The 26,917-nt window shown below is 38.6% G+C and overlaps 1 protein-coding gene across 6 annotated transcripts in view; it reads right to left on the reverse strand.

The window, feature by feature from the left end:
- Positions 1–26,917, reverse strand: part of astn1 (astrotactin 1) — a 391,153-nt gene that overhangs the window by 178,649 nt on the left and 185,587 nt on the right. For all 6 annotated transcript variants that reach the window (XM_067474376.1, XM_067474375.1, XM_067474374.1 and 3 more), the window contains 2 exons: positions 24,938–25,132; positions 12,575–12,702 (listed from right to left, as the gene is read on the reverse strand). In XM_067474376.1, the coding sequence (XP_067330477.1) occupies positions 12,575–12,702; positions 24,938–25,132 (323 nt within the window). The remainder of the gene's footprint in view (positions 1–12,574; positions 12,703–24,937; positions 25,133–26,917) is intronic.

A 26,917-nucleotide genomic window follows, 5' to 3' on the forward strand; every position in this document is an offset into this window, starting at 1 on the left:
TGTGGCAAGCACAGCTGTTTGGATTGGGATTTTGGATGTGTGCTTGCGTGTACAATAAAGTGTGTGTTCACATCCAACTATACAGTTTGCATGTGAGGCTGACTGATCACATGGAAGAAGAAGACAACCGTATGTAAGCCACTATGTCAGCATTGTTTATTTTATTTATTTATTTTCCCCCGGGGGGGGGGATAGAAGGGAGCAGAGGGACATGGTGACAACGTTGGTGAAATGATGGGCTGTAGATGCCCTTCACCAACCTCTGAAGATGAACAATGCAGCTGCTGATAAAGAGACTTGCTCTGCTTCAGATCACAAAGGTGTTTCATTGTTTACCCTCCATCTGCCCTGAATTAGTTCTGCAGGTGCCGCCGCAGATTATTCCTCTATTTTCCAGTGTAAGCTCAAATCAAAACCCATGGCTCTGTACAGACCAGTACACGCCCTGATTATTCATATCAACAGACAAACAAGAACAAATAACAGAGATTTTCTGGGACAACTACTGATTATACTGTACATTTGACAACGTTTGAGAGACAAATGTAGGAAATTCTCCCAACCACATGTCAATTATGTCACAGTGTCCCTTCTTTAACCTTACAATGAAAACATTCATTGAAATTCTAATTACATGGCACTTGAGGTTTACTTCTAAATACAGATCCAAGAAGAGTCAGCCATCTTTTGCAATAACTAATGTTTATAAATTGGCCTTAGAATATGGCCCGGTAATTAAGTCCACCTTCTCTCTGTTCTCCTCCTCACTTCACTCCTCACCTCCTCTCTCCCCTCACTCGCCAGCTGCAGCTCATCTCATGACAATCAAGCCAGGTATTTAAGGACCTTTAAAACACTCACACTTTACCAGTTTGTCTTGTTGCCTCCAGAGTGTTTATGCCATAGACCAGCCTGCTTGTCCTTCGCTCTCGTCACCTCACCACCCTCTGTGCACATCAAGGACCCTATCCATGTTTCTAGACTGTTTTAAGCAGAGGCTTTTCTTTTAAGTCCGGTATTTAGTGCATCATGTTAAAATCTTTATTAATATCTTGGTCATAGTTCCATGTGTTTTCTTAGAAATTCTAGACATTAAGATTATGCTGCTAAATGTGGTGTTTTAAGGTGGAATTATGATCTATGTATTACATGTATTTAGCTTACGTTCAGTAATGTTGGCATATGTCTGTTGTGTGATAAACGTACGTGTCCATCTGTTTAGCAAGGCACAATTTACTGTAAACTTATAAATATCTACACTCAACCCCTTAATGCTAAGGAGGGAAGTTTTACATTTAGACCTTCATCTGTAGTGACTTACTTTTAATGTACAATTAAGATACAAAGTGAGCAAAAACTCTAAGTCAGGTAGAAGACATTGACAGCCAGCTGCCATTAGAAGAAATGTTTAAGGAGAAAAACTAAACAGGAACACTTTTCTGCTTAGTTTGCAAGCTTTTGTCATCCTTTGCAAATTAAACATTACAAGAAATAAAAACAAAGATGACTAAATAAAAGATGCATTAAACTGGAAAACACATTGGAAAGATTGAAAAAAAAAAAAAGGTAAAGTTCACTCAATATGAGTCGTACCCTCTTAAAATATAGCTATAACTCAACAATCAACAAATTAATCTGAAGGAGAAAAATATTTTATAACATATCTCAGGGAAACCCCTAAAACACACCAATTATTTCCACCGCTCTGACACTAAAATAACCTGATGAGACATGGCTGTTGTTGTGCTGAAGAATTCACTCCACAATGTGTTTCAGTGCTGAATAAATTATAACCACCTCATGCTTTTCATAGTAAATTCAACCTAAATAATTGCTGCTGTTCAGCACACTTGGAATCTCCACTCTCCTTACCAACAGTGACAATGCATCTGCCATTGTGTTTAATTCACATCTTGATGAGTGGGCTGCTGTCTGAGGATTTCATTTAAAAAAAAAAAACACTTGGGGAAAGACAAGAGCCCCTAAAGGCATGACCTTCCCTCACTGCCACTAATTATATCAAGGCCTTATAAAATATAGATTTTGTGCCATCTTGGTGCTGACATATCTAAAGGGTTGTAGCATGGGGACTGTGCTGATAGGCCATGGGCAGAACCCGAGGGGGAAGCCAAGTTTGGTATGACAAGAAGAGAATGCAGTAACACAAAGGACGACCTTGATGAAGAAAGAGTCAGCCAGCTCTGCCCAAGCAAAGCAAATTAAATAAATTAAGAGTCTCTCTTAAAAGGGAGCTGTGTGATCAATTCAAATCTAATCAAGGCTAAATATGAAAATGCACTGATTGCAATGATATTCATTACCCTAAACTGCAATTCGGACCAATAACCATGTATTATTAATGGATAGGAGCCGAGTTTGGAACAATTGGCATTTAATTTTGTGTCTTAACCTTTCAACATAAATGTCAAGTCAAATTCTAATAGAAAAAGTTTGAAGTTCATCCATCAGTGATTTCATACATTTGAGCTCAAGTGTGCCTCTGGTCCCGTATATATCCAGACCCTGAAATGCAGCATGTCAGACAATCAGAGATGAGATTTACAAACTTTGTTGGCAAGATTTCACATTTCACAGGGGCGCATGATACAAAATCATAGAAAATCATAGAAAATCATGTTCGTAAGTCTTGCCTTTGCTTTCCCAAACACACACACACACACACACACACACACACACACACACAAAGCAAACACTGTAAATCAGAAGGAAAAAGATGTGCCGGTGGCAAGATGCTGTTCTTGATGTAATCAGTAGCAGTACAAGAAGAAAAATCCTAGAAGCTACACTTCATTTCACCTGGATTTAATTAAATATAAAATGTTGTCATGAACGTGTGGGGCTGATCACACGGTTGGGTTAGAGTTGGGAAATAATCCAGGGTATTGTAGGCCTGTGATAGGAGGTTAATTCACTATATAGACCGCGAGCCACCACAAGCTCATGCATCATAACTTATAAGGTTGGCACTCAAAGTTGGTACCAAAAGCAAATAGTGAAGGATTCTATCATTCAATTTAAATTTACTCCCCGAGATAATGGGTTGTTTAGGTGCATCAACATAGGGCAAAGAGTATATGTGACACATGTTGCCCCAACCCATTTTGACCCAAAAAACCCCAACCACAACATACTAGCATTGGCAGACTTGGCAAAAGTACACAAACTGAGTACTCAGTTAAAAGTACTACTACGTGCCTTAAAAAGTACATGTTGTTAAATGTACTTTAAGTACAAAACTGCCAGTACTCTATTTAGAAGCAAATTTGTCTCAGCATCAATCCAACTGTAAAAGCTATGGAGTAAAATTTTACAAATTTAACAGCAAATGAACTTGATGCTGTTGATAATGAATGTGGAAGTCTACATTTGTTCCACATGTGCCTCATAAATAAGGTTTTGCAGAAATCTGAAATGTTCAGGCCTTTTTAAGTTTAATTCAAGAATAGAGGAGAAAGCCACTTCAAAATTTCGAAGAATTGACTGTAAAAACCGATCATTTCTTTAATTTCTTCCATTTCTTTCACAAATTGGTACTTTATTTTGTAACATTAAAAAAGCAAATGTATGCTACTTATCAGTAAAACCTAACTTTTTAAAATTATAAATGCAATATTGACAACTCCTACAGGAGTGAAGAGATATTTTTTATTTAATAATTTGAGCTATTTTAAAGCTATTTTAAAAACACACTAAATGTGACCATACCATCTATCACTTGAAATATTAACAATACAAAAAAATGTGTTGATCATTTGTAGACTCAAGAGATTGGCAAATATGCAGGTGTAACTTCAGGGTCCTTTGTAGTTTTTATTTTAGTAGAGCAAATAATCACTATCACCAAGCTATGGCCACCTTACTTTTTTTGCAATGTGCAAACATCCAAAACCCTCCTCAGCAGCTCCTGCACTGTCCGACTCTTTTGAAACTTTCTCTTCTGAACACATAAACGCTTGTGTCAGCCATTTCTCCAGACCTATAAGCGTAAATCAACGGCTTTGATGAGAGATGACAAGGGATCGGATGCTGAGCTGTGGTGACTGGCAGGGGCGACCAATTCACCTTTGGCGTTCTCAATTCTGTTACATCCATGCGAAGATACAGCCCCCCATAGGCATACATTCAGAGATGTAGATATCGTATGACGTGTCTGCTGCAAATAGAGGCAGCGTCATCATATGGCTGTTAGTGGAGGATGACAACTGGTCAGGCCTTTCCTTGCTGGCCTCCTGACCTCCACCAACAGTTATTCCCTCGTCCCTGCTCTGTGCTCCCCACCTGCCCCGAGAAAACAATCATTCATTCACTTGTTGGGTCGTCTTTTGTTATATGTTTTCTCTCTTTCATACTCTAAATTTCCATTGTCTTTCCTTCAATCTTTCTTACTCTATTGTATGATTTCCTTCCTCATTTTTCTTTGTCTATCTTCTCTTTTCGGCTCCATTATCTCTCAGGCTCCATCTTGGGGGAAATCTGCTTAGCAGCCTTGAGCATACTTGCTTTCCAATTAAATCAAGATGTATTTGCCTTTCAAAAGCTTGCCTTTCCTCACTCTTTCTCCCATTGGAATAATTGATGGAGGTCTCTGGCCTCATGATGAATGGCTCCCAAGCCCAGGGATGAATAGGAAGATGAATGATTTCACCCCTGCGAGGGCTGAAGAAAGCTGGAACAAGGAGTGCTGACATTGTGACAAATACACTGACCATAGCAACCAAACCTGGCCGAATCAGCAAGGGACGAAGGGGTGGCATGCTCTCATTGCAGCTCAACAGACGTTCCGCTTGCCGACGCTGCCTCTGCACGTCTGTCTACCCCCACGGACAATTACCTGAGCTTCGCAATTAACTGCAGGCACAGCGATAATGCTGACGGCCTGCCAGAAGACGAGTGGAACTTTGCCAGCTAGCTGGGGCTGGGGAGCACTGCGTTTGACGCTTGTGTTTGTGCACTCGGTTGAAATGTGAAGGCCAAAAGAACAGGTGCAGTAAGGTGAGAAGATGCCCCAGGTGACTTGATGTGGATGGTGGCACCACTTTCTCAGCCAAGATTTTGATGCCAAAACAAGTTTTTCTTCAACTCGCTGTCATACAGCTGAGAGGTAGCAAATGTTTATCAGAATGAATTCAATGAGCGTATGATGGGCCATCTGTTTTAAAAGGGCCAATAAGGTAAGATTGTCACTGTCCCGGTGAACATAATAAACAAAATATATCCAGGTAGGGGGTGGCAAGATTGTTGATCAGTACAAATGGATTGATTGATTGTCCTGTCATCTGGTGAGTTGCTGGCATCCTGAAACTTTCTGGCCTGTTTAGGGACAAATGCCTGGTTCTTCCAATTTCAATTGCCAGGGCTGAAACTTTCAAAAAGTAAAAGGACTGTCCTCGAGGCTGCTAGTGTCCTCAGGTTGAATTTCATTACCGATTTCAAACTTAGTTAACTATCATTTGTTTGTTTATCTCAGTGATCATTGATACATTTTTACTTGTTGCTAGAAAGATCCATTATAGCTCATAGTATATTACTTAAAATGTATTTAAACAGAACAGAAACTCCTACGGAGTAATATATACATATTCCATCTCTCCCTCTCTGCACATCCCTTGGTAAATATAAATGTCCGGTGTGTCCCAGCCAAATAGGTTATGTAACGTTAGAGATCACGTTTTAATTTTTCAAACTGAAAGAAATTACTCAAAAGTACTAAATGAGGTAACCTTAAACAGGGTCTAGAAGCTTTGCAGGGTTAAAGAATCGGACTGCATTATATTAGAAGGTTTATGCTGTCATTTTGTTTACTTCCAGTCTAAAAATAAGTATAGGGTAAAAACATGAACTCGACTGTATTACACATCTGCTATGCCTGAAGCACCGCTGGGTGCATTTATAGACACTGAGTGAGGAGCTGTCAGCTTTCATGAGGCATTTATAAGATACCTGCATAATTTCTGACAAGGCAGTGTAACAAAGTGTCAGTTTATTGAGCAACATCTGAAATATAAGAGAGCTGGAGGGTAGTGTATTTTTTTTCTCACGCTATCCCAAACTCTGTTAGGAAGCTCTTGTCAGACATTCAATGTTATATTTGCCAACAAAACGTACTATTTATTTATTTATTTATTTTTAAAAAAGGGATGTCCCTTGTGTGCAGAGATTTCTCTGAAATCTCTGAATATGACTCTCTGAAGACCTTCAGCGTCTCTGGAATGTTTCATTTATACTTAATTATAATAATACTGACCTTTTGATCATTAACCTCATTTGTAGAGAGTTGTTACTGTAAATTGTGAGTTGTGAGTTATTTATTACATAACTTCTCCATCTTTTCTAAAAAAAAATATAAATTAATATATAGAAATGTATATTAATACACACCATTTCTTAATCTAGTGTAAATACGTCCAGCCTTCAAAGTAATCCTAATCTTTATTTTTATTATTATTAGTAGTAGTAGTAGTAGTAGTAGTAGACTTTCAGCTATCGGCATTGTATTCCATTTTTTAATATCTTTTATGGTTTTTGAATAATCATAGTTTTAGTTTGAGGTACTTTTTGGTGAATTTTTACCTTCTTCATTAGTGTGTATTGCAGAATGTTATGGCCCAGCTAGAGTCTGTTACATCACACGTAATTTAACGTCTAGCTTTTGTTCTTCTTTTTCTTCCTTTCTTCAGTCAACTTTCAGCTTTCCTCAACAAATTATACATTAAAACGTAGGTTTTTGTGTTCTTTCAGGAAATCTTACTCTCGTAGTGACAGTTCCTTCAGTATTTGGCCAGAATTGGAGAGAGTGCCATCTAAAAATCTCATTGGAGCCTATTTTAATGGGTCCAGAAATTCTTCTTGAATCACAAACGGGTTGCATTAAAATTGCTGTGCTGCCTTCATTTTATTGGGTATCTTCGAATAAAGTATATCACAGTATTCAGTCAAGCTTCTGCCACTAACAGTTTTTTAATTTTGTTAATAGGACTAATACTTTTCCACATTGTTCGCATTTTGTGAATCAAGTCTGAGTCTTCAGCAAATGTGAATGACTCAGCAGATTGAAAGCCGTCATTGCCATGGTAAGGGACACAGATCTGAGGCTGATCACATGACCTGATTCAGCTGTGTCCAAATGTTTTACCTGAGTTTTTATGCTATATGATACACGGTGCAGATGCTGTAGCATGCACGTGAGTAATAATTACTTTAGCATTTAAATGGTAAAATTAGTTTGTGGTTTTAATCTACCTGCAGTAATAGATCCAGTAACAGATCATTAGACAATTGTTAGAATCTCTTCAACTTTCTGCGATGTAAATGGTTCTGCATACTTTGACTAGTAAACGTTTCAGCTATTTTAGCAAAAGCAACACTGTCAGGTATTTTCAAATAGTTCAGCTTCAATTCAGCTTTCAGCAAAAACAGTTCAGCTTTTTTCCGCTTTGCTTGGAAAATCCTTTCAGCGGTGAAGCATTCGAAGTGCATTTTCTTTTTTAGAAATGCTTTTTCTAGTTTTATATATTATTAAATATCAAGCTTTAAGGGGAATGTGTTTCAGTTGACAGTTTTTGGACTCTGACTTTGGTCACTGACAGGTCATTTGTGTTTTTCTACAGTACATTTGAAAAGCCTAAGTAAAAGAGGAAGTTATGGGAACTGTGTCAGAAGCACAGAAGAACAACACATTTAAAGTTTTATGAGATTTTGATAACACAAGTGACAACAAATCAGGCTTCACAACATAAATACTGAACAGTAATACAGTTCATTATGGTTGACTTAAAGAGCTTAGTTTTTCAGTACTTAAAACCAGTGTTTAATTACCATTTACAATTGTACCCTGATGCAAATTTAGGCATTGGTGACATGGGCAGCTGCCCAGAGCGGCATCTTGCTTCGGGAGGGGGCAACATAGTGCACCAACACAAACACATCAAAAGCATTAACATTTGCAGCATTTGGTTATCTTTTGTGTTACATTGTTTATATCATGTCATCCGTAGCTCAGTCTGAGCAGGCACCCTGACTCTAGGATGGGTGGTAGGGGTACGTTATAGTACACTGCAGCTAATCTGCATGGGCGTTGAGGAGATGCTGTTTGTTCTGTTAAACCTTGTAACAATTTGTGCACTTAGTTAAACAGCAGGTGAGTATGTAGCGTGTAAGTGAAGTCCACCAGCTCAACAACAACATGAGGTTACGGTAAACCCTGTACTGAATGGGCAGTATGCACACAAAGATGCATATAACCTACCAAAGATGTCACCTCAAGAGCAGTCTGCCCACCACCGGGCAATTAATCATGTGATTGCTGGGTGGATTTCTTTGGACTTTGGATCAAGGAATGAGGGAAGTGAAGAAATTCTTTAGAAGCTTTAGAAGACGTCTGAAGGCTTTAGAAGAGTTTTGTGCATTTGCGTTTGTTATTCTATGTCATATTGGGTTAGACATCTTAGTTTTATCTGTTTATCTGTTTTTCAACTATTCTTTGTTACTTCTTTATGATATCCTTAAGCATTATTTATAGATTTCTTTATATAGCTATAAACACAATTGGTGCTGAATGTGCTTTTAAAAAAAAAAAAAAAGGTGGGGCACTAAACGGGAGTTCGACCAGTGGGCCATACAAGCTAGCACTGCCACTGATTGTAGCAACCTTTAAAGAAACATTCTGACCTTTTTAAACTGTGGAAAGAACCAGACTTTTGATTTCCCTCTACTTTGAATCTTTATTCCACACTAATCTCCTGCCGGTTGAAGTTCGTATTTAGCATGCAGACATGACAGGGATAATAATCGTCTCATCTGACTCTTACAATTCGAATAAAAGTGTTCCCAAAATGTTGAGCAATTGATTTTTTCAGTATGGTCAAAACGTCTGCAAATTACAACTCACCAGAGATTGAGGTGAGTTAGTGATCCAAGGTTGGGGATAGCAGGCTTTACATCTAAACGTGGGATGTGAGAGCAGACATCATACAGTAAGATAAAAGCTATTACAATAATGTTTGAATACCTGCACTGCTACTCTGGACAAATCATGTCAGCTATACATTTTTTATACACTAAGCAAGTGTTGTTACATTTAATTAATATGGTATTAGAGACTGTTGAGCTTCTAATTGCAAGTGCCATAATATTAATTTAACTTGTGGACAATAACTCCCAGGACACGTTTAGGGTTTTATGAAAAGACAAAAGCTAGTGGAGCAAAGAACAGATAATCTGCACAAAGAAGCCTTCTATCAAATGGGATTTCATATCTTTTCACGTTCCTTTTTTTCGGGTTCACTTCTAGCAATTGAGAACAGCATGAAAACTGCACCACTGTGCCCCAGACTACACCGTGTGCCTCTACGGCGCCCTGCTGGACGCTTTGAAATGATATCTCAATCCATGATATTACTTTTCAATAAGGCCCACGGCTGCTGCAGCAAAGGCCGGACACAGAGGCCCAAGAGGAGGAGGGCTGTTGTGATGCACTCTGTTCTGGGCTGTGTGCACTGCAAGCCCAGGGGCAATGTAGGAATAAAAAAAAGGTTTGAGCAGGCAGAGCGGGGGACAGAAAGGGGGCAGAGAAGGCACAGGGGCTTAGAGCCAAGAGAGCAGCAGATCCATTTAGATTAAACAATTTAATATCCTCTGAAGTTTCTAATAAACAGCAGTTGGAACCACTTCGCTGACATCACTATTTGATTGTCCAACCACATCATGTATGGAACCACACATGATTTTAAATTGCTGCCCTGACAGGCCTTGTATCTCCTCTGTTATATCAACAACAAGCAATAAACCAACCGTGCAATCCACTGCTTTCTACACTGTAAGGCAGCTCAGAGGCAGTTACACAGGTGCCTGGAATAAGCTTAGCCAGCAGGCTGCCTGAATAAAGCATTTCCAGCAAATATGCTGAAATAGAATTATTAATTTTACACCATCTATTGTTGTACTCTCTACCACACTCCAAACATGAAGAAAAATGGTATTACCTATACTGGCGGAGCGGGCGAATATCCTCTCCTTTACAAATGCCTGCACTTTAGAAAATTCTTGCATGTTTTACAAATTAAATGCTAGCACTCAGGAATAATAAGAGAAATACTATTCTCCGATTCTATCAAAAGGCAACTTCTCCGTCAAACTGTCAGACCGTTTTTCCTCTTGAGGTTGTCAATCAAACAATGAAGGTTAAACCCCAATGATAATGAGACATTGAGATTATACAAATTGTTGACAAGGATTCAAGGATTTCTCCTGATTTCTCCTGCATGTTTCTGTGTCGTTAGAACTAGACGGCTGTATGTTGTTAAGTCATTGCATTGGCAATGAAGAGAACAGTGAGATAGCTCCACACCTGCCCATCACCATCTCCCCTTCTGGCTTTCCAGATGAAATCATATTGAATCACTTTGCTTGCTCCATTGTTTTCCCTTCATGTTCATAATTAAGTTGGATGGTGATTATAAAATAATGCTTTATTTATATATATATATATATATATATATATATATATATATATATATATATATATATATATATATATATATATATATATATATATATATATATATATATATAAATTTTTGTTAGTGTCCAGTACCCGCCAAAAGCCGAGCCAAAATCTTAAGGCACATCTGTACACCTGTCTGTGCAAAAATAGCCTCTTTACCAAGTGTTATCACAATTATCACACACTCCCTCCATCTCTTTCTGAATACTAGTTCTACAGTTTTGCACTAACCTTTTACCACCGAAGGTGTAAGAAGCAACTCACAAAGCAGTCACTAACAAGTCTTCTCCTCCTCAATTGTCCTCAAATTAAATTAGATGATCTATTGCCCAAAGACCCCTCAGTAAACTATTTTCTACCTGTAACACGTTATCTTCGAAGGGGGGCTCACATGAGCAGCTGGGAACAGCTTGTTACATCTTCAACTAGATTAGAAAAAAAAAAAAAAAACTTGACTTGATGTGTCTGAAGATCAACAAGTTTATATTTGATCAGGTAACAATAAATTCACCCAATTTTTATTATGAATCAGTCTGCATCATCTCAAAACATTAGACTTTGAGGACCAAAAACACACGGAGAGCAGAGACAGTGCCCGTGCAGTGGATTCATTCATCATACGTTGCTCATTTCATACATGAAATGTATTAACTGTTGACACTGTTCTGGTGAGGTGGTTACACAAACTGTTTCTTTTCACTTTTTCATATCGCTCAGTCAAATTACATAAATTAAGGAGCTGTAGTGTGTATGTATGCATTTCTCACTGCATGTGAATTGAACCACATGAGTAGTGAAAATATGTCTGTCTGTGTCACTATTCTGCTTCATAGGAGAATAAAACATGTAGTGTGTTAATATGTAAATTTGTGTGACTCTGACTTTATATTCTGAATCTATTTAACATTAGCAAGTGACAACGTGCAAAACATTTAACTAGTAGTTTCTCTTTCGTTGCCAGTGCCAATAGTTGCACTTAGTGATTTGATTGACAGTAGGGCTTTTTATCCAACACTAACAAATATCAATTCTTGTTGGTTAAAGTCCTGTCAATAGCAATTGTCTGTACGCAGCCAAAGAAAGCTTGTGAGAGAAGATGCTCCACTTTAACAGTGCAGCACAATTGTTGTTGGACTGAGTGTTAATGTAGTTACAGAAAATCCCAAGAGTGATGTGTGTTCAGGTTAGAGGTTCCTATCGTGTCTACAAACACAAGCAAGCAGAGCACTTGCAAAGCGGCAGGAGCACACTGATGGTTCTTTACACTTTAGAGCCTCGAGCTCTGAGGAAGGCATGTTCATCCCGAAATGTCAGCTTTTTGACTCAAGTCTATGCTGTGGAACTGTCAACGTGCTCCTGCCTACAAGTACTCTTCTTTCTTCTTGAAGTTTACAAAGACATTTTTTGCAGTTAAGCACAACTTATTTTATTCAGGAGTTGCATTCTCTCAGTTACTCCTTTATTCATATCATATTTCCCCGAGAGATCAATAAAGTAGTCAACAAAATAACAACGATTTCAACCTAGACCCTAATTATTTCTGAACCAGGACCTCCGGTATTTGGACCGAGATTCTATTGGAAAATAATGAATCAGACTAAGTAGGATACAGCTGTTATTTCAATGTGTCACATACATATTGATTGAAAACTTACTGTAGTGAAGTAAGTATCGGCTCAGGCTCGGATTGAAGGATACAAATTAATAAAGGAAACGGATTAATATCTGGGCCAAAAAAAAACTTGCATGAGCAGCTTTAGTTTTGACCAACTTGAATGGGTCTCTGGGTGGGATATACTATTATAGCCATTGAGATCCATATAATGTGTTTAGCACTGAGCATCTTCTTTTACGTTCAACATTGCAGACAGCCTAAACATTATAAATGAAGACTTAAATGTCATATATTGTATAACACCTTCCACATTGATTATCAAGCTGTGAGCACATTTTAACATGCCTTTGTGCAATGAGGATTCCCAATAGGCCAGTGATGAAATACTATAGCACAGCTGTGAGCTAGTAGACTGAACTATAAAATACGGTTTGTACCTGTGAGGTATTCTGGGTCGGGCACAGGTTCCGACAGCTCCTCGTGGCACTGAACCTCTGTTGGCACCGATGCCACAACCATGCCATCTGGGAGCTGCTGTTCGATGCCTCGGGCAAAGTTCTTCTGCCTGGTGTGAAGAGAGACACAAAATGAGATCCTGTTTAGAGACGCAAACACTCATTCATCCCATCAGAAAGCCATAATCTAAGAGGTATATGGGGCTGGTGATTTTCGGGAAATAAAAGGAAGGAAAGAAGAAATAATTAATGTAAAAGAAATGTAGCGTATCTTGTAGTACCAAACCAGCCCACATAATTCAATTCAATTCAATTCAATTCAACTTTATTTATATAGCGCCAATTTACAACAAAGTCATCTCAAGGCACTTTACAGAATAAAGTCCAGACTACACAAGTATGTAGAAGTAACCCAACAAATCCCCCTTGAGCAAGCCCTAGGCAACAGTGGAGAGGAAAAACTCCCTTTAATGGGAGAAACCTCCAGCAGAACCAGGCTCAGGGTGGGCGGCCATCTGCCTTGACCGGTTGGGGTGAGTGGAAAGTGGAGAAAGAAAAGAAAAGAGCAACGAAAAGCAACAACAAAACAACAACAAAAAGCAACAACAACAAAAAAAAAGCAACAACAAAGCATTGTACAGGTTGTAGGACACAGAATTAATGGCATACAGTGGTGACAAATAAATGTATAGAGAAAAGCTAGTTAGGGTTGAGTGAGGATTATTAACTATAAGCTTTATCAAAAAGGAAAGTTTTAAGCCTAGTCTTAAAAGTAGAGAGGGTGTCTGCTCCCCGAATTTGGATTGGAAGCTGGTTCCACAGGAGAGGAGCTTGATAGCTAAAGGCTCTGCCTCCCATTCTACTTTTGCAAACTCTGGGAACCACAAGTAGGCCAGTATTTTGGGATCGAAGTGGTCTAATCGGGCGATACAGGACTATGAGATCTTTTAAATATGATGGAGCTTGACCATTAAGAGTTTTGTATGTAAGAAGCAGGGTTTTGAACTCTATTCTAAATTTTATGGGAAGCCAATGAAGAGAAGCTAGTGAAGGTGAAATATGATCTCTCTTTCCTAATCTAGTCAGCACTCTTGCTGCAGCATTTTGGATTAATTGAAGGCTTTTTAGAGAGTTATTAGGACACCCCAGAAGTAGGGAATTACAGTAGTCCAACCTAGAAGTAACAAACGCATGGACCAGTTTTTCGGCATCACTTTGAGACAGGATGCTTCTAATTTTAGCAATGTTCCGTAGGTGGAAGAAGGCTGTTCTAGAGATTTGTCTTATATGTGACGTAAACGCCAAATCTTGGTCAAAGATAACTCCAAGGTTCCTCACCGTAGTACTAGAGGCCAAAGTTATGTCATCTAAAGTAACTATATTGTTAGACAGCATATTTCTCATGTTTTTAGGCCCAAAGAGAATGATTTCAGTTTTGTCTGAATTTAACAGATGTTTGGCCCCAAATACGGCTTTCAGTATTACAAATTTAAACACCTAATGTATGAGGAGTCACACAGCAGGTCCAATTTAAAAAAATATGCTTTTTCACAACCAAGTCAGGGCAATACAATTACTAAAAATTTGATTATTTCTGTGTATTCCTCCCAGGCGAGATTTTCAAATGACATATAGAACTTCTTTGAATGAGTGTGCAGTAAAAATGAGTGCACCTCCAGCATGTGTCAAAAATAAGGTGAGAATAAAATATTTGTTTGGGTTGTCGCCCAGTTTCAGTCACCGTGAAAGATGGTGCTCTATGATGTTTGTATAATTTAATACCGTATGTCACTCAAAGGTACATTTACAAAATGAATTTCCCTTTTCGTCTTCTTAACATTCTAGAGGAATTTTATTTCCTTACTGTTTATTACTCTGTTTTGTGATAGAGCACTATAATAAAATTGAATCTCTTACCGTCCTGAAATGTGATGAAGCACAGGATATCAATCCCACTAATGTTATACCGGCGATATGAATAAGTGACACCACAGTTTTTAAAGCCAAGCAGAAGCAGTATGAATGTGCCCCCGATTTTAACCGATTTGACAGATTTAAGAACCAAGCTGAATTTTGGTCCAACTAGTTGTTGTTTGCCGTGAAGTGTGAGCAGGGTCCTGGTCCCCAGTAAATCATCTGAATGACCAAGGACCCTGCTTCTGATCAAAGGGTTTGATTTCTGTCAGGAAGTTTGGCCGGCTTTCTACAGTAACTGAAGGTGGTATATGCTGGTCATGTGGTTGTAATTAGCTAAGTCCTTGTGATTGATAGGAAGCTTGAAAAACACACATGCATATTAATAATTGATGAGCCTGAAGAAACTGTCTACTTCACAATTAAAGATAAACTAAAAAACACTTTAATGTAAACAGTGGCTGCAAACAAAGATATAGTACATCACTTAAACTGTATTTTAAAATTAAGCCTTTAAATGCACAAGTGATCCAAATGTGAATTTCACAATAATAAGACAACTGTGGAGGTTGACAAAAAAACATGCAAAAATGTTCCAACACCAGATTACATCCTTTACAGCCCTTTATTTAATTTCTATTTTCTAATCATTTGCTGTGTGAAATCTTGAGTCTGCACACGGTCTGAAGTGTGTGTCTGTGCACACGTTCTGTTTTTATACATACCAGTTAAGGTGTGGGAAAAGGTGTATGAACATTTTCTGTGCCTACGCATTGTTGATACATCTGATCCTTGGTGGAACATCTCACAGCTAATGAGGTAATTGGCAAAAGGTCAATATCATGAATGAGCCTTTCAGAAGTAAGGATGGGACAAGGTTCATCAGTATAAAGAAAATACACATTCAGCGCCTTGAGAGCAATGTTTCTCAATGCAAACAGCTCATTAAGAGTGTGCTCACCAGTATGCACACAGGTTTCACCGCTGAGACTGTTAAAAAAAGACTGACACAGCGCTAACAATGCATTCTGCCTTTGAATTTATGCAATATTTAAGTTATGAATTTACAAATGTCTTCAAGCCTATGTCGTTGGTTTCCGCACCAAAAAAAAAAAAGTCAATTTGCTAAATGCTTGAATTGTAATACATTCCTGTACTGAAGCTCATTTCCCACCAGTGAATGCAAAATCTGAAATTTAGCTCATGAAAACCTCACAACAGAATAGGGTGAACCTTGCACCTACTGACACATTCACAGCTCATTTAACCCCAACTTCAAGCAACAGAACATCTGTAGATACAGATGGCGTTATTTGTTCATACTGCTACAGCTGCATGGAGAAGTTATTTTTATTTATGACTAAAAAAAAAATGTATTAAACATGTGTTTTGAGTCATTTTAGAATGACAAGCATTAATAAACATTGTGTTGATAGCCAGAAGTGAAGGAGTAACAGGTAGTGAAGCAACGCAGTAGATCAAAAAGGAAAAAAACGTGTTTCTCATAAGTGGCAGATTGTAAAGCGGTACACTCAGTAGATAATTAAGGGAAAATGATGCAGAGTATCAATTATGCAGGACTGTGCAATGTACAGAGGAGACAAAGTCTCACTTTAAGCACGTCATTTTTCATTATGTTGATTGTTCTGCTGCAACGTGACTCATCTTCACTCTGTGAGCTGATGTCCTCATTTGTCTGTTGCTGCCAGTGACTCTTGGTTGAACTCACTCATTTGGTCCACTCCATCACTCTCTGTCTCAATGCCAGTCAGGTTCACAACAAGGTTCCACAACAGAACGACTTCAATAAATCAGTAACTCAAGTCACTGAGGTGTCTCAGAACCAAAGCTTATGACAATATATCTTTATTTTACTCCAGCAAAGATGAATACTCTTCATTACATTATTATAACAGCTTGAATAATAATTTGCTGAATGCATTTTGTCCCTTTTCCTCCACGTAGTTTAATATACATTTTGAACCATGTATTAAACTTATATACTGCAACACTATCAAGTTTTTTTTAAACGTATCTAATTTATTTCATTTAGAAGCACAACATCTCTTTCTCAGTTAAGGAGACATCAAATTAGATATGTGCCACTGACTAGTCAAGTCCCTCTTGTGTGTGTGTTTGGTTTGACAACTACAACATCAGTACATTTCTCCTGGGAGATGTGCTCCACACAGGAAAAATCCAAATTTAGCAGCAGCAAAAAACCACAGTCAAGAAACAAATTCAATAAGAGATAAATTTCGAAAATGTGCAGTGAGCTTCATTTTGGATAGTTATGAAATCACTGTCATCTACCACAAAACCAAAAGAAAAAAAATGGGCCAATTAGACATCTGTAATTCTACTGGAAAACTTTTAGGCACACCCAAGGACCCAATAGCCTGCAAATAGTGATAATTAGTCTCCGATTTAAACACTCCAGAGGGCAGTTTGGAAATGTTCCAGTTCAGTGAAAGAAAACTGCTCTTTCAGTCTGGACTGACAGCCAGAACAGAGAGAGGAAGATGCAGTTACAGATTTACCTGAATTAATGTAGGTAGAATTCACCACATTTAGCCCACAGCTCCAGGCTACTGAAAGCTCCAGGTTACTGTTCAGTTAAGAAAACGTAATTGTAACATGAAAAATGTCCAAACTGAAAGAAATCATTGTATTTCAAAAAAATCTGTGGCTTAGAAAATTAGTCTGCAATGTGTTTCTTTTTTAGTGATGTCAGTATAAGTAGCCTTTTGCTTACATCATGTGTGCCTCACTATTTTAATTGCTACAGGTGAATAACTATTTTAACTTTTAACAAAGAAGTGTAAAATTATCTAAAATCAAATCAAATTAGATTTTCTTTGTGTATTAAATAGAAAGTGTTGGCCTGTTCTCTCTTTAAGCTACACAGACATACGCGAGTAACTACTTAAGTTTATTTGATAAATTAGGTTTATGAGTAAAGTCTTGAGTTTTGATGTTGGAAATTTGATGTTACTTGTAAAAACTTAATTAATTTTTGTTGTCAGCCCTCACAAGCCTTTCTTTAATCTTTAAATTTTTGGAAATTGATTATTAGGTATTGCTTAGCCATGCCTACATACCAGTCCAATCCTCAAAAAAACGGCAACAGCAGAAGTAGGAAGAGATTTCAACAAAAGGCCGTCACAATCAGAGTAGAGAAGGGGCATGATCATTTTTTCAACTTATGCCAGTTCTGTCACTTAAGCCATCTGTGACATGGCCCTTGCTTGAAGGACTTGTACTTGCCCTGGCAATAAGGGGTGGTGCGCAGCTTGTATAATACTGTGGTGTCATAGACGGGGGAAGATTTTGAATTGTTGATTTTGAATGATTTTCTGAAAAAAGTAAGGTACTGACAGCATCGGCATTGTTGCCGTCTGACTCCAGCAGACAGAGCAACATTCATTTTAAAGTATTTTACTGGCCACTTGCCACATCTGTCCAGGCATCACTTACTCTGTCTTAGTGGCCCCCACTACTGACTCTTTCCCTTCGAAATGGTGCAAGTTCTTCAGCTAGCTGTTAACTTTTGTCTGCCCTTTAGTGCTGTGTAGATAGGGTAAAATGGGAGAGCTTTTGTTCTAAAAATAGCTTCCTATTGCCACTTTAAACAAGGTTAATGAGACTGGTGAGACTGAACCAAAACTACTTTGTAAAGTGAAAGTGGAAGAATTGGATTAATTAGTATGTTACCTCTTTCACATAACATACTTTTACCAAATCTTTTTATAGACATACCAATTACAGCAGCTTAAATTGATTATTGTGGTTTAATAAAACATGTATAATTTTTGTACCTTTGGCCATTATTCTTACTAATTATGGCAAGGTTTTACTCGAAGTGATTGGTGGGATGTAGAAATATCACAACCTGTACCCAATCTCCAAAACAAAGGAACATTTAGGATTAAACATGGATTACCTGTATAAATAAAATGTTTTTAATGTAAAGGTGAACTAAAAGAAATAAGCTTACACGAAGTTCCATATGAAGTCTGGAATCTCTAATGGAAGCTTGTGCAACATTATCCTAAAAAGCCTTAGTCAACTGCCTGAGATTCTAGCTTTTGTTATCCCATCCCCCATGTTTACAGCAATGATTTTGTTTTCTCAGACTGAGGTCATGACCGTGTGAGTGAAAACCCCAACATGTAACATTTTGACTTGAAATTAACAGTGCTTCTGTATAACTTTAATGGTACACTAAACTTTAATAAGGTGAATGGCATCACATGCCTAGATTATCTGTTTTTACACTATGTACCTGAAACCACATTCTGGAGACCTCCTGCAAGATCTTTGCATGATGGCCTCTGGGTTGGAATTTGTTCATCAATTTTTGTAGTGTTGTGGTGAAAAGAGTTGGAGCAGTTGTCTCGGGGGCACATCCATAGAATTGGGGGGGTTCACAGTTTTGCAGTTGCAGTTGTTTTCTCGCTCTATTGGTTAATAGTGCATATGTACCCACTGTAAGTAGCTGCATTAAGACTAGGGTGAGAGTTATGGGTAAGTAGTTAGCAGGAAGGCTCTAATTTTTTTTGGGGGGGGGCAAACATTGCAATAATTGTTCAGGCCTGCACACATTAACCAAACATGGCTGTGTTGTGAAAAGGGGTGAGACAACAGACACCTAATGTTGTTACAGTTAAGTTTTGATTGTATACTGGTAAAAATGACCTGCCAGTAACCATATCTAAAACTAGTTACCTTGACTTAGATTTTTGCTGCCTTGTACCTCACTTGTAAGTCGCTTTGGATAAAAGCATCTGCTAAATGACTAAATGAAAATGTAGTTGCTAAATTAAACAATTAAGACCCTAAGAATACTCCTTAGTATAAATTGTTTAAGTTTATTGAAAAAAAGAATCTGTAATAAAACCATTTTCCATATTATACTATGCCCAGCAGTGGCCATTAAAACATGAACGTTCTTCCTGGTTTCCATTGTGACTGCTTTCCTGTTAATACATACTGTGCAAAATAGACCATTTGATTCATGCAGTGTATTGAGCCTAAGCTGTGGGAAAACACAGGAAACAAATATTTACCAATTGCAAACTGTTGCCTATGGGAAAGTCACAGCTTAGGAACGACAGAGCCCACTGGCTACAGTAGAAATACCAGCAAAGGAATACCAACATTCAAATGACATTTTCTTTGCACGGTCATGGCAGGGCTGGGGGGAGTAATTCTAATTAGAGAGGAAACCCGACTCATACAAACAATATAAAATTAGCTGCTGGTGATGTGAAATGAACCTGATCTGCTGAGGCTGGATGGTAGGGCCCCATTTTGGAATTAAACTTCTTCATGCATCTTGAGCCTCTGGAGTGGAATCATGATGGAGAATGATACAAGGAGAAAATGGAAATCCCACTACAGTATTCACTGCTCACTTGGTTACAAGTATGAATCATCAGCTTGGACTGAAGCAGCTATGCTCGTAGCTCAAAATGATGAAAACCAAGGTTGTTTGAGATTTTATTGACACTGGAGTTGAACATCTGTCATTTTCTGATGAAAGTAATTATGCGTATGTTCAGCTGTCATTTTAACAAAGCACACAAATTGTCAATGTAATGACTACATCTCAGTTCGCGAAGGCAACTCATTATTAACTGATTTTCCTCCCTTTTAGATGCATACCAAGTAGAATATAGGGTGACTTCCTGTTGCTAAATTCATGTCTGACATTATTCATTGTTAATTTTGCCCACCGATGACATGTAACATTTAACAACCATCTGGCACAGTGAGAATGTCATAATTCATTTTTGCATTGTGAAATCTCTCTTGAAGTTTCAAGAACTTTTTTTAAAAACTGCCAAAACTTGCGAAAGACATTTTTCTTTAGTCTGTCGCTGTGGTGAAGCAGCCACCTGTTGTTGAATTATTCAAATGTGACAAAACAAACAGCCCTTTTCCTTTTTTTCCCCCCCGTTTTTTTTATAATGATCCCCCCCTGACTCTGTGACTGAATATTCAAAGCTTTCATGAAGAACCATTGGGGGGCCGCCATCCACCCTTTGGCTCTCCGTCATCATTTTTCATATTTTAATTAACTGAGTCGGTGGAGGTATTCCTCCTCTTGAGTAGGGACTGAACAGGGATAAGAAAAAAAAAATGCCTGCACAAAGTAGGTTGGGTTGGGGGTTCTCAGGTGGGAGCTTGGTCTTAATCATTGATCTCAAGCAGCCACCTCAATGAGAACAAAGGGCACTAAAATATTCATTAAAACCTGCTCCGAGCCTGTCGTGTGAGAGAGGAATAAAAAGGGGAAGAGGGGAGAGAGGACAGTGTGAGGAGTAATGAGAGGAGGTTAGCTTTTTAACATCTCATTACTAGAGTCCACTGATTCCCACAGAGACAGGAAGACAGAAACCTGTTACCAAGATCTGTAATATGAACCCAGATCATATCAAGCCTACTGGCTAAGATGGTCCACATCTCTCAGGTGGTGTCCAAGATGCCCTTTCTACCAGTGACACTGATACAGCTGGTTTTCACCCAGGAGGAAATCAAATAAATACATAAAGCATGCATTTTTTAAAGATAAAATCTGTCTGTGGAAGCAGGCGGGGAGGCTCCCGGGACAGGGAGAAGGAAGGGGTGCGGAGCATTACACTTCTCTGCAAAAACATGAGAAGCATTTCAGACCTGGTGAGCATCAAAGAACAGTGAGAGAGAGGCATGCTGGGTGGAGAGAATCAAACCTGCTCTCTGTGTGTGTGTGTGTGTGTGTGTAGGTGTGTGTGTGTGTGTGTGTGTGTGTGTACGCGCTCACTGGAGAGGAAGCTTGGCTGTCAAGTAAACGGGGAGTCCACACACCTACTGTGGCAGTATGTGTGTGTGTTTGTGGGTAATGCATTTAGCCATTTCTCCACATGTGTGGATGTTGTGCCACCGGGAACCTGCTCACACCACTTGCTGTTTTTCACTTTACTCCCCTGCCTTCTATTGCTGCTCCAGTCTAAATAGAAAATAAAAACCTCAAGGAACCACAGAGAGGATCATTTTCTTTTCCAACAAAGTCAAATAAATACAACTTTGCAGTGGAAACATTCATTTGGAGGGACTGTTCAGAGTTCTGTGGATGAGTAGGGGGGTTTTGCATGAGAAAGCAAGGTGGGGTAAAGAGAATAAAGAAAGATGTAAAGAAACATAATTGACAGACACACAAAAATAAGGAACAAAATTCAATATGCTATGTGTTTGAACAGATATAATAAAAAAAAAAAAAAAAAAAAAAAACTCTACTGATGAATAAACAACATTAAAATTTGACAACTTCCTTTCTCTGAATGATGGAAACAGATGCTTTGTGCCACTCCAAAGCAGTAGGGTAGCAGCTTTTGAAGGAGTGCCAGTGAACATCACAGAGGTTTTCGTTACCATCCTTCCCTCTGTCTGATTGTCACAAATACTTTCCCTCAAGGGCAGTGAGAGCATCAAACAAGGATACAGCAGGACACACAGGGCAACAGTGCTGCTTCACTTGCAGATTTTAGTTAAGACTAAGTCAATGATAGCCTGGGGGGAACCACTAACACAGGGTCCCAGCTATATGTGGAAGTGTCTCTGGGTAAGACACTAACCACCCATTTCCATTCCCAGCTGGGCAGTGCTGGTCCAAGCCCAGTAGAAGGTGGGGAGGGTTGCGTCAGGAAGGGCATCATAAAAACTGTGCCAAATCAACATGCAGACAATGATCCACTGTGTCGACCCTGAACTCACGGGATAAGCCGAAAAGGACAAAAAAAAAAAAAAATCAATGACAGCCTGAATTTTATTATGAAAGGTTTGTCGGAGTTGAACACTATGCCAGTTCACCGTACAGTCCTTGCTCCTCAGTGTTACTGTCTTGCAGGAATACAATGAATACATTCAGCTTTTGAAATGTTTTTTAAAAGTGTGTAGACTAATGGGCTCTTAGCATTCTTGAAAAACAGATGACTTATGCACTGTATTGTCCCTGAATGCCTCACACACAGTTCATTTCTGTCAGTTAAACCTAACCAGCAACTTGCTGTACATAACACGGCCGTATTTGGATTCACTGCAAAACATTGATTGTGGATATAAAAAGGATCTTTATGTTTGTTATTTTTAAATGTTCCTTTAATTCACGAGAGTCGGGCTGGACATTCGTGTCAATATTGCTACCTGTGGCACTAATGCATTCACATTTTCATCTTGATGTGTCAAATACATCAAAGAAAGGAGCTCTTCTAATAGGTGCTAATATTAAGTGTTTGGTAGTGTGTGTGGGGAACATGTCTGTAACATCTCCAGTTGTAATATTAGTGGCAGTACCTGTCCAATAAAGAAGTTCAGAGAAAAGCTTGGATTGGTATTTAGTTTGGAATGTGGTGTACAATTCCCAGGGCTAGTCGCGATTACTCAAGTCCTGTTGCTAAGATTCTTTATCAGTAAATAGCCCAGCCAAGCTTTTTCATGCGTCAGAAAAGGTGGTTACTAACAAGGGGCTGACCAAAACCCCACAAGTCCACAACAGTGGACATCGTCATGCTGAACATGGAGAAACACTCTAACCCATCTTTACAGCCTCAATGAGGTTTTTTTTCCCCCCCACCCCACGGTCACTATAAGAAGGTCAGAAGGTTTTTGTTTTTTGTTTTTTTTTAAAAGAAGAAATAATATTCCAAATCAATTTAGAAATGTAATGTTTAGTGGTGGTGAAACAGACTATGTAGTTATAGTTGCATATATTTCTATAGACTAATCGCTTTTAACTAATCCCATGAACTTTATGTTGACTAAGTCCCCCTGTAACTGCCACCCTACTTAACATGCAGCCTTTTCTATATTTCTATAACTTCAACTATTCTGATACATCTTTACAATACATCGAGAAAAACAAGTTTTCATTCTGCTGCCTGAGCACCCATTTGATATTGACCAAATGGATTCTTGCATTGCAACATTGAACTTGACATGTAGTTTTCTTGCAGACAGCTTTACCACCTCACACAAGACACATTGCCAGAGGCTGCCTTTCATATGTAACAAAGTGTTGATCTAGTCTGAATGCTCCACTCACTTCAAACCCCTAAGATCTTCAGTGCTCATCTGTGATGCCGTCTTCCCATAGCTTTTGTTCATTTTACATTCAAATGTTCATCTGGCCCAATTAGGTTTAATTTCAGCACTAAGGCTCTGGTCAGTTTTAATTCATTTGCTCCCATCTCTTATAATCAGGTCTTGCATTAACCATGCCTCCCAAATGAGTCCTCCTTCCTCTTCCACCACCTCATCAGTGCAGGAAACATTTGGTGCTTTTCAAAGTCTGCCTCAGACCCAACTCTCCATTCAACAAGCACTTCCAGATGAGATCAGAGCATTTGAGATTTAGATTCTCAATTATATTAACTTTCGTGCTTCATCCGTCTCTCCCTCTCTATGACTCCAGTGGTGAATCCCTAGGTAGGTTGCCTCCGGCAGCAGAATCCATGGACGGCCCAAATTAAATTCCTGAGCCACAGATGAGTTTTCTGACCTTCTGGCTTCCTGAGTTCAGTGGAAATGATTGCAACATGTGGACAGTGATAATTAACCACCTTCAAAGTACTCTATTATCCACGTAAAAACCTGTTCAAGTAATGAAAAGGACACAGCATCTCTTTGGAGTGTAATATGCCTCTCCAAAAATGTGATATTTGCCTAAAGACAGGAAATGTCTTGTGCTCTTAACAGGAAATTGCTAACTCTACTCTTACAAAAAGGAAGACAATAAATCTACCACAAAACGATAGTCCCATTGTGTGAACTTTTAAATAACTTGATTGTTTCCAATAAGCTTTTTTCAAACTGTGGAGACACATTTACCCCCTGGTTTTGCAAGCACATAAATGTTTTCTATTCTGCCACTGTGAGATGTAAACCATAAAAGTATAAATAATAAAAGTAAGACCAGAACATCGCAATTATGATCAAATTGTCAGTAAAGCCCATTCAAAATCTGACAGATTCCTGATATTGTTAATGACAAAGAATCAAACTAGAACAGACGCCTTATTAACATAATGAACTGTACCTTCCTTGGTGTGTAAGATATTCATGGTATGAAAAATAGTCTTATAGAATTTCTTATTGTGTATTTTGTTTTGTAGCAGCTAAATTATTATTATGTATTTGCAGTTTGCTATAACATATATAAGTGTGCATAATGTATTTGCTTCAGCTTTACTAATTCTGTCTCTTACAAACTGCAGCTCTGTGCCCTGGCTGATCCCTGACATCTCAGCTTTGTGCACACTCAACTGTTCTATTATAGGTATCCGCACCGTAAGGGCCTAAGAACCAAACCCTGCCAAACTGTTTCCCTGCTGAGAAACAAATGGCAGAATAATGTCCCACATGCTTCACTTAACAAACATCTTTTGTGTTTACCTGAACGTGGCTTTGAGGATCTGTCCGGAGGTGCTCTCTTTAGTGTGGTTGTTGTATCCGTAGAAAAGGTCCCCAAACACTGTCTGGTTAGCAGGGATGTCTGCTGCCTCCCCACAGTCAATTCCCTCAGTGCAGGCCTCAGAGAGTGGCAAGCACGACCTCCCATCCGGACCACGCTTGTAGTCCTCAATGCACCTGGAGGGATATAAAATTTTGTTATATTTACAATTTGATTTAAATTGGGTGAGCACTGGTTATAGTTGCACAGGTAAAACTATGCTTCAATTTTCACAGTCAAGCAGGAGCTGCTCGCTTGAATTTGAAATGATGATAGAGAATTGCAAAGCAGACCAAAAAAAAACATACTTTTAATTTTAATTGGGCTGCTTACAGCATGTGATTTGGGAGCGTATTAGTGGGTTGGTGAAAAATTTAACAACGGCTATAATTATGTGAACTTGTCTTTTTTTTTTCTTTTTTTTTACGCTGTCTGTAGCTCAAGTTTTTGTTATAACATTTTTTGAACAGTTTAAGACATTTGTTAACAGTTTTTCTCATCATTAAAAGCCTCTTGCATAAAATAACTTGTTTTGGTCAAAAGGGGTTATGTTAATTGTTTATATAATACTAAAGGCAAAAACTGGGCTAAACCGAACACTATGCCTCTGCACCAGGAAAAGCCACATCTAAAAAGATTGTCTGTCAGTCTTATTGTATTGAACGACATTTCAGTAACACGTTGAGGACATATGCTAATATTTTAATATTACAGCATCTGTCGGCTTATATTCAATTCAGTTTCAATGCCAATTCACAACAAAGTCATCTTAAGACACTTTAATATGTAAAGTCCAAACTATACAAATATATAGAGGCAACCCAACAAATCCCCCTTGAGCAGCACTAGGCAACAGTGGAGAGGAAAAACTCCCTTTAACGGAAGAAACCTCCAGCAGAGCCAGGCTCAGGGTGGGCGGCCATCTGCTTTGACCGGTTGGGGTAAGTGGAAAGTAGAGAGGAAAAAGAAAAGAGGACAAAAAGCGACAAAAATTGGGCAGGTTGGTAGGACCAGTAGCTGTGCACTGGAAAACACACAGCTCCAAAGCCAGGGACACCTGCACAAAGGGACAGAGAGAGGCGGACAGAGAAGCACAACTACGGGAGGGAGAGACACTAAGTTAATTTCATCCAGTAGTGACAAGTAAATGTCTAGAGAAAAGACAGAAGAGAGTTTAAGATATTTCTAAGATAGACTTTCACAGCATTTTCACTTAAGCACGTGCTGTGGTAGAATTATTTTCTAACTGCTGTATAGTCCAATAATGCAAATTTAAATGTTATCAGAAAATGGTCGGAGAAAAGGTGTGACTAAAACAGTGATTGGGTTTATTTACATTTTGGGAAAAACCAATTGAATCTAATTAAAGCAGTGCTGAGGCAGTTGCTGTCAGCATCTACATGAATCTTAAAGTCACCCACTATAATGACTTTATGTGTACTAAGCATATCATAAGCAGCTAATCATAAACTCTGAGTAAGGGACTGGAGGATGGTACATGATGACAAATAATAGAGGTTTTGGAGTTTTCCAGTTTGGGTGTGAAAGGCTAAGAGTAAGGCTCTCAAATGACTTATAACTATGTTTAGGTCTAGAGTTTATTGGTAAGCTTGAGTGGAAGATTGCTGCTACTGCTCCACCTCGGCCTGTGCTTACAGAAACACGATAATTAATATGACTTGGTGGGGAGGGGGGGTTTGACTCATTGAGACGGACATATTGTTCCTGCTGTAACCAGATTTCAGTAAGACAAAATAAATCAATTTGATGATCACTTATGAAGTCATTTACCAAAGGGATTTAGAGGAGAGAGAGAGAGAGAGATCTGAGATAGATTATATTTACACACACACACACACACACACACTAATATTTAATAATCCACATTTAAATAGTTTGGTGTTTTGGTTCTGTATGAGTAG

This window comes from Channa argus, chromosome 14 (genome assembly GCF_033026475.1).
Source record: "Channa argus isolate prfri chromosome 14, Channa argus male v1.0, whole genome shotgun sequence".
Taxonomy (NCBI): domain Eukaryota; kingdom Metazoa; phylum Chordata; class Actinopteri; order Anabantiformes; family Channidae; genus Channa; species Channa argus.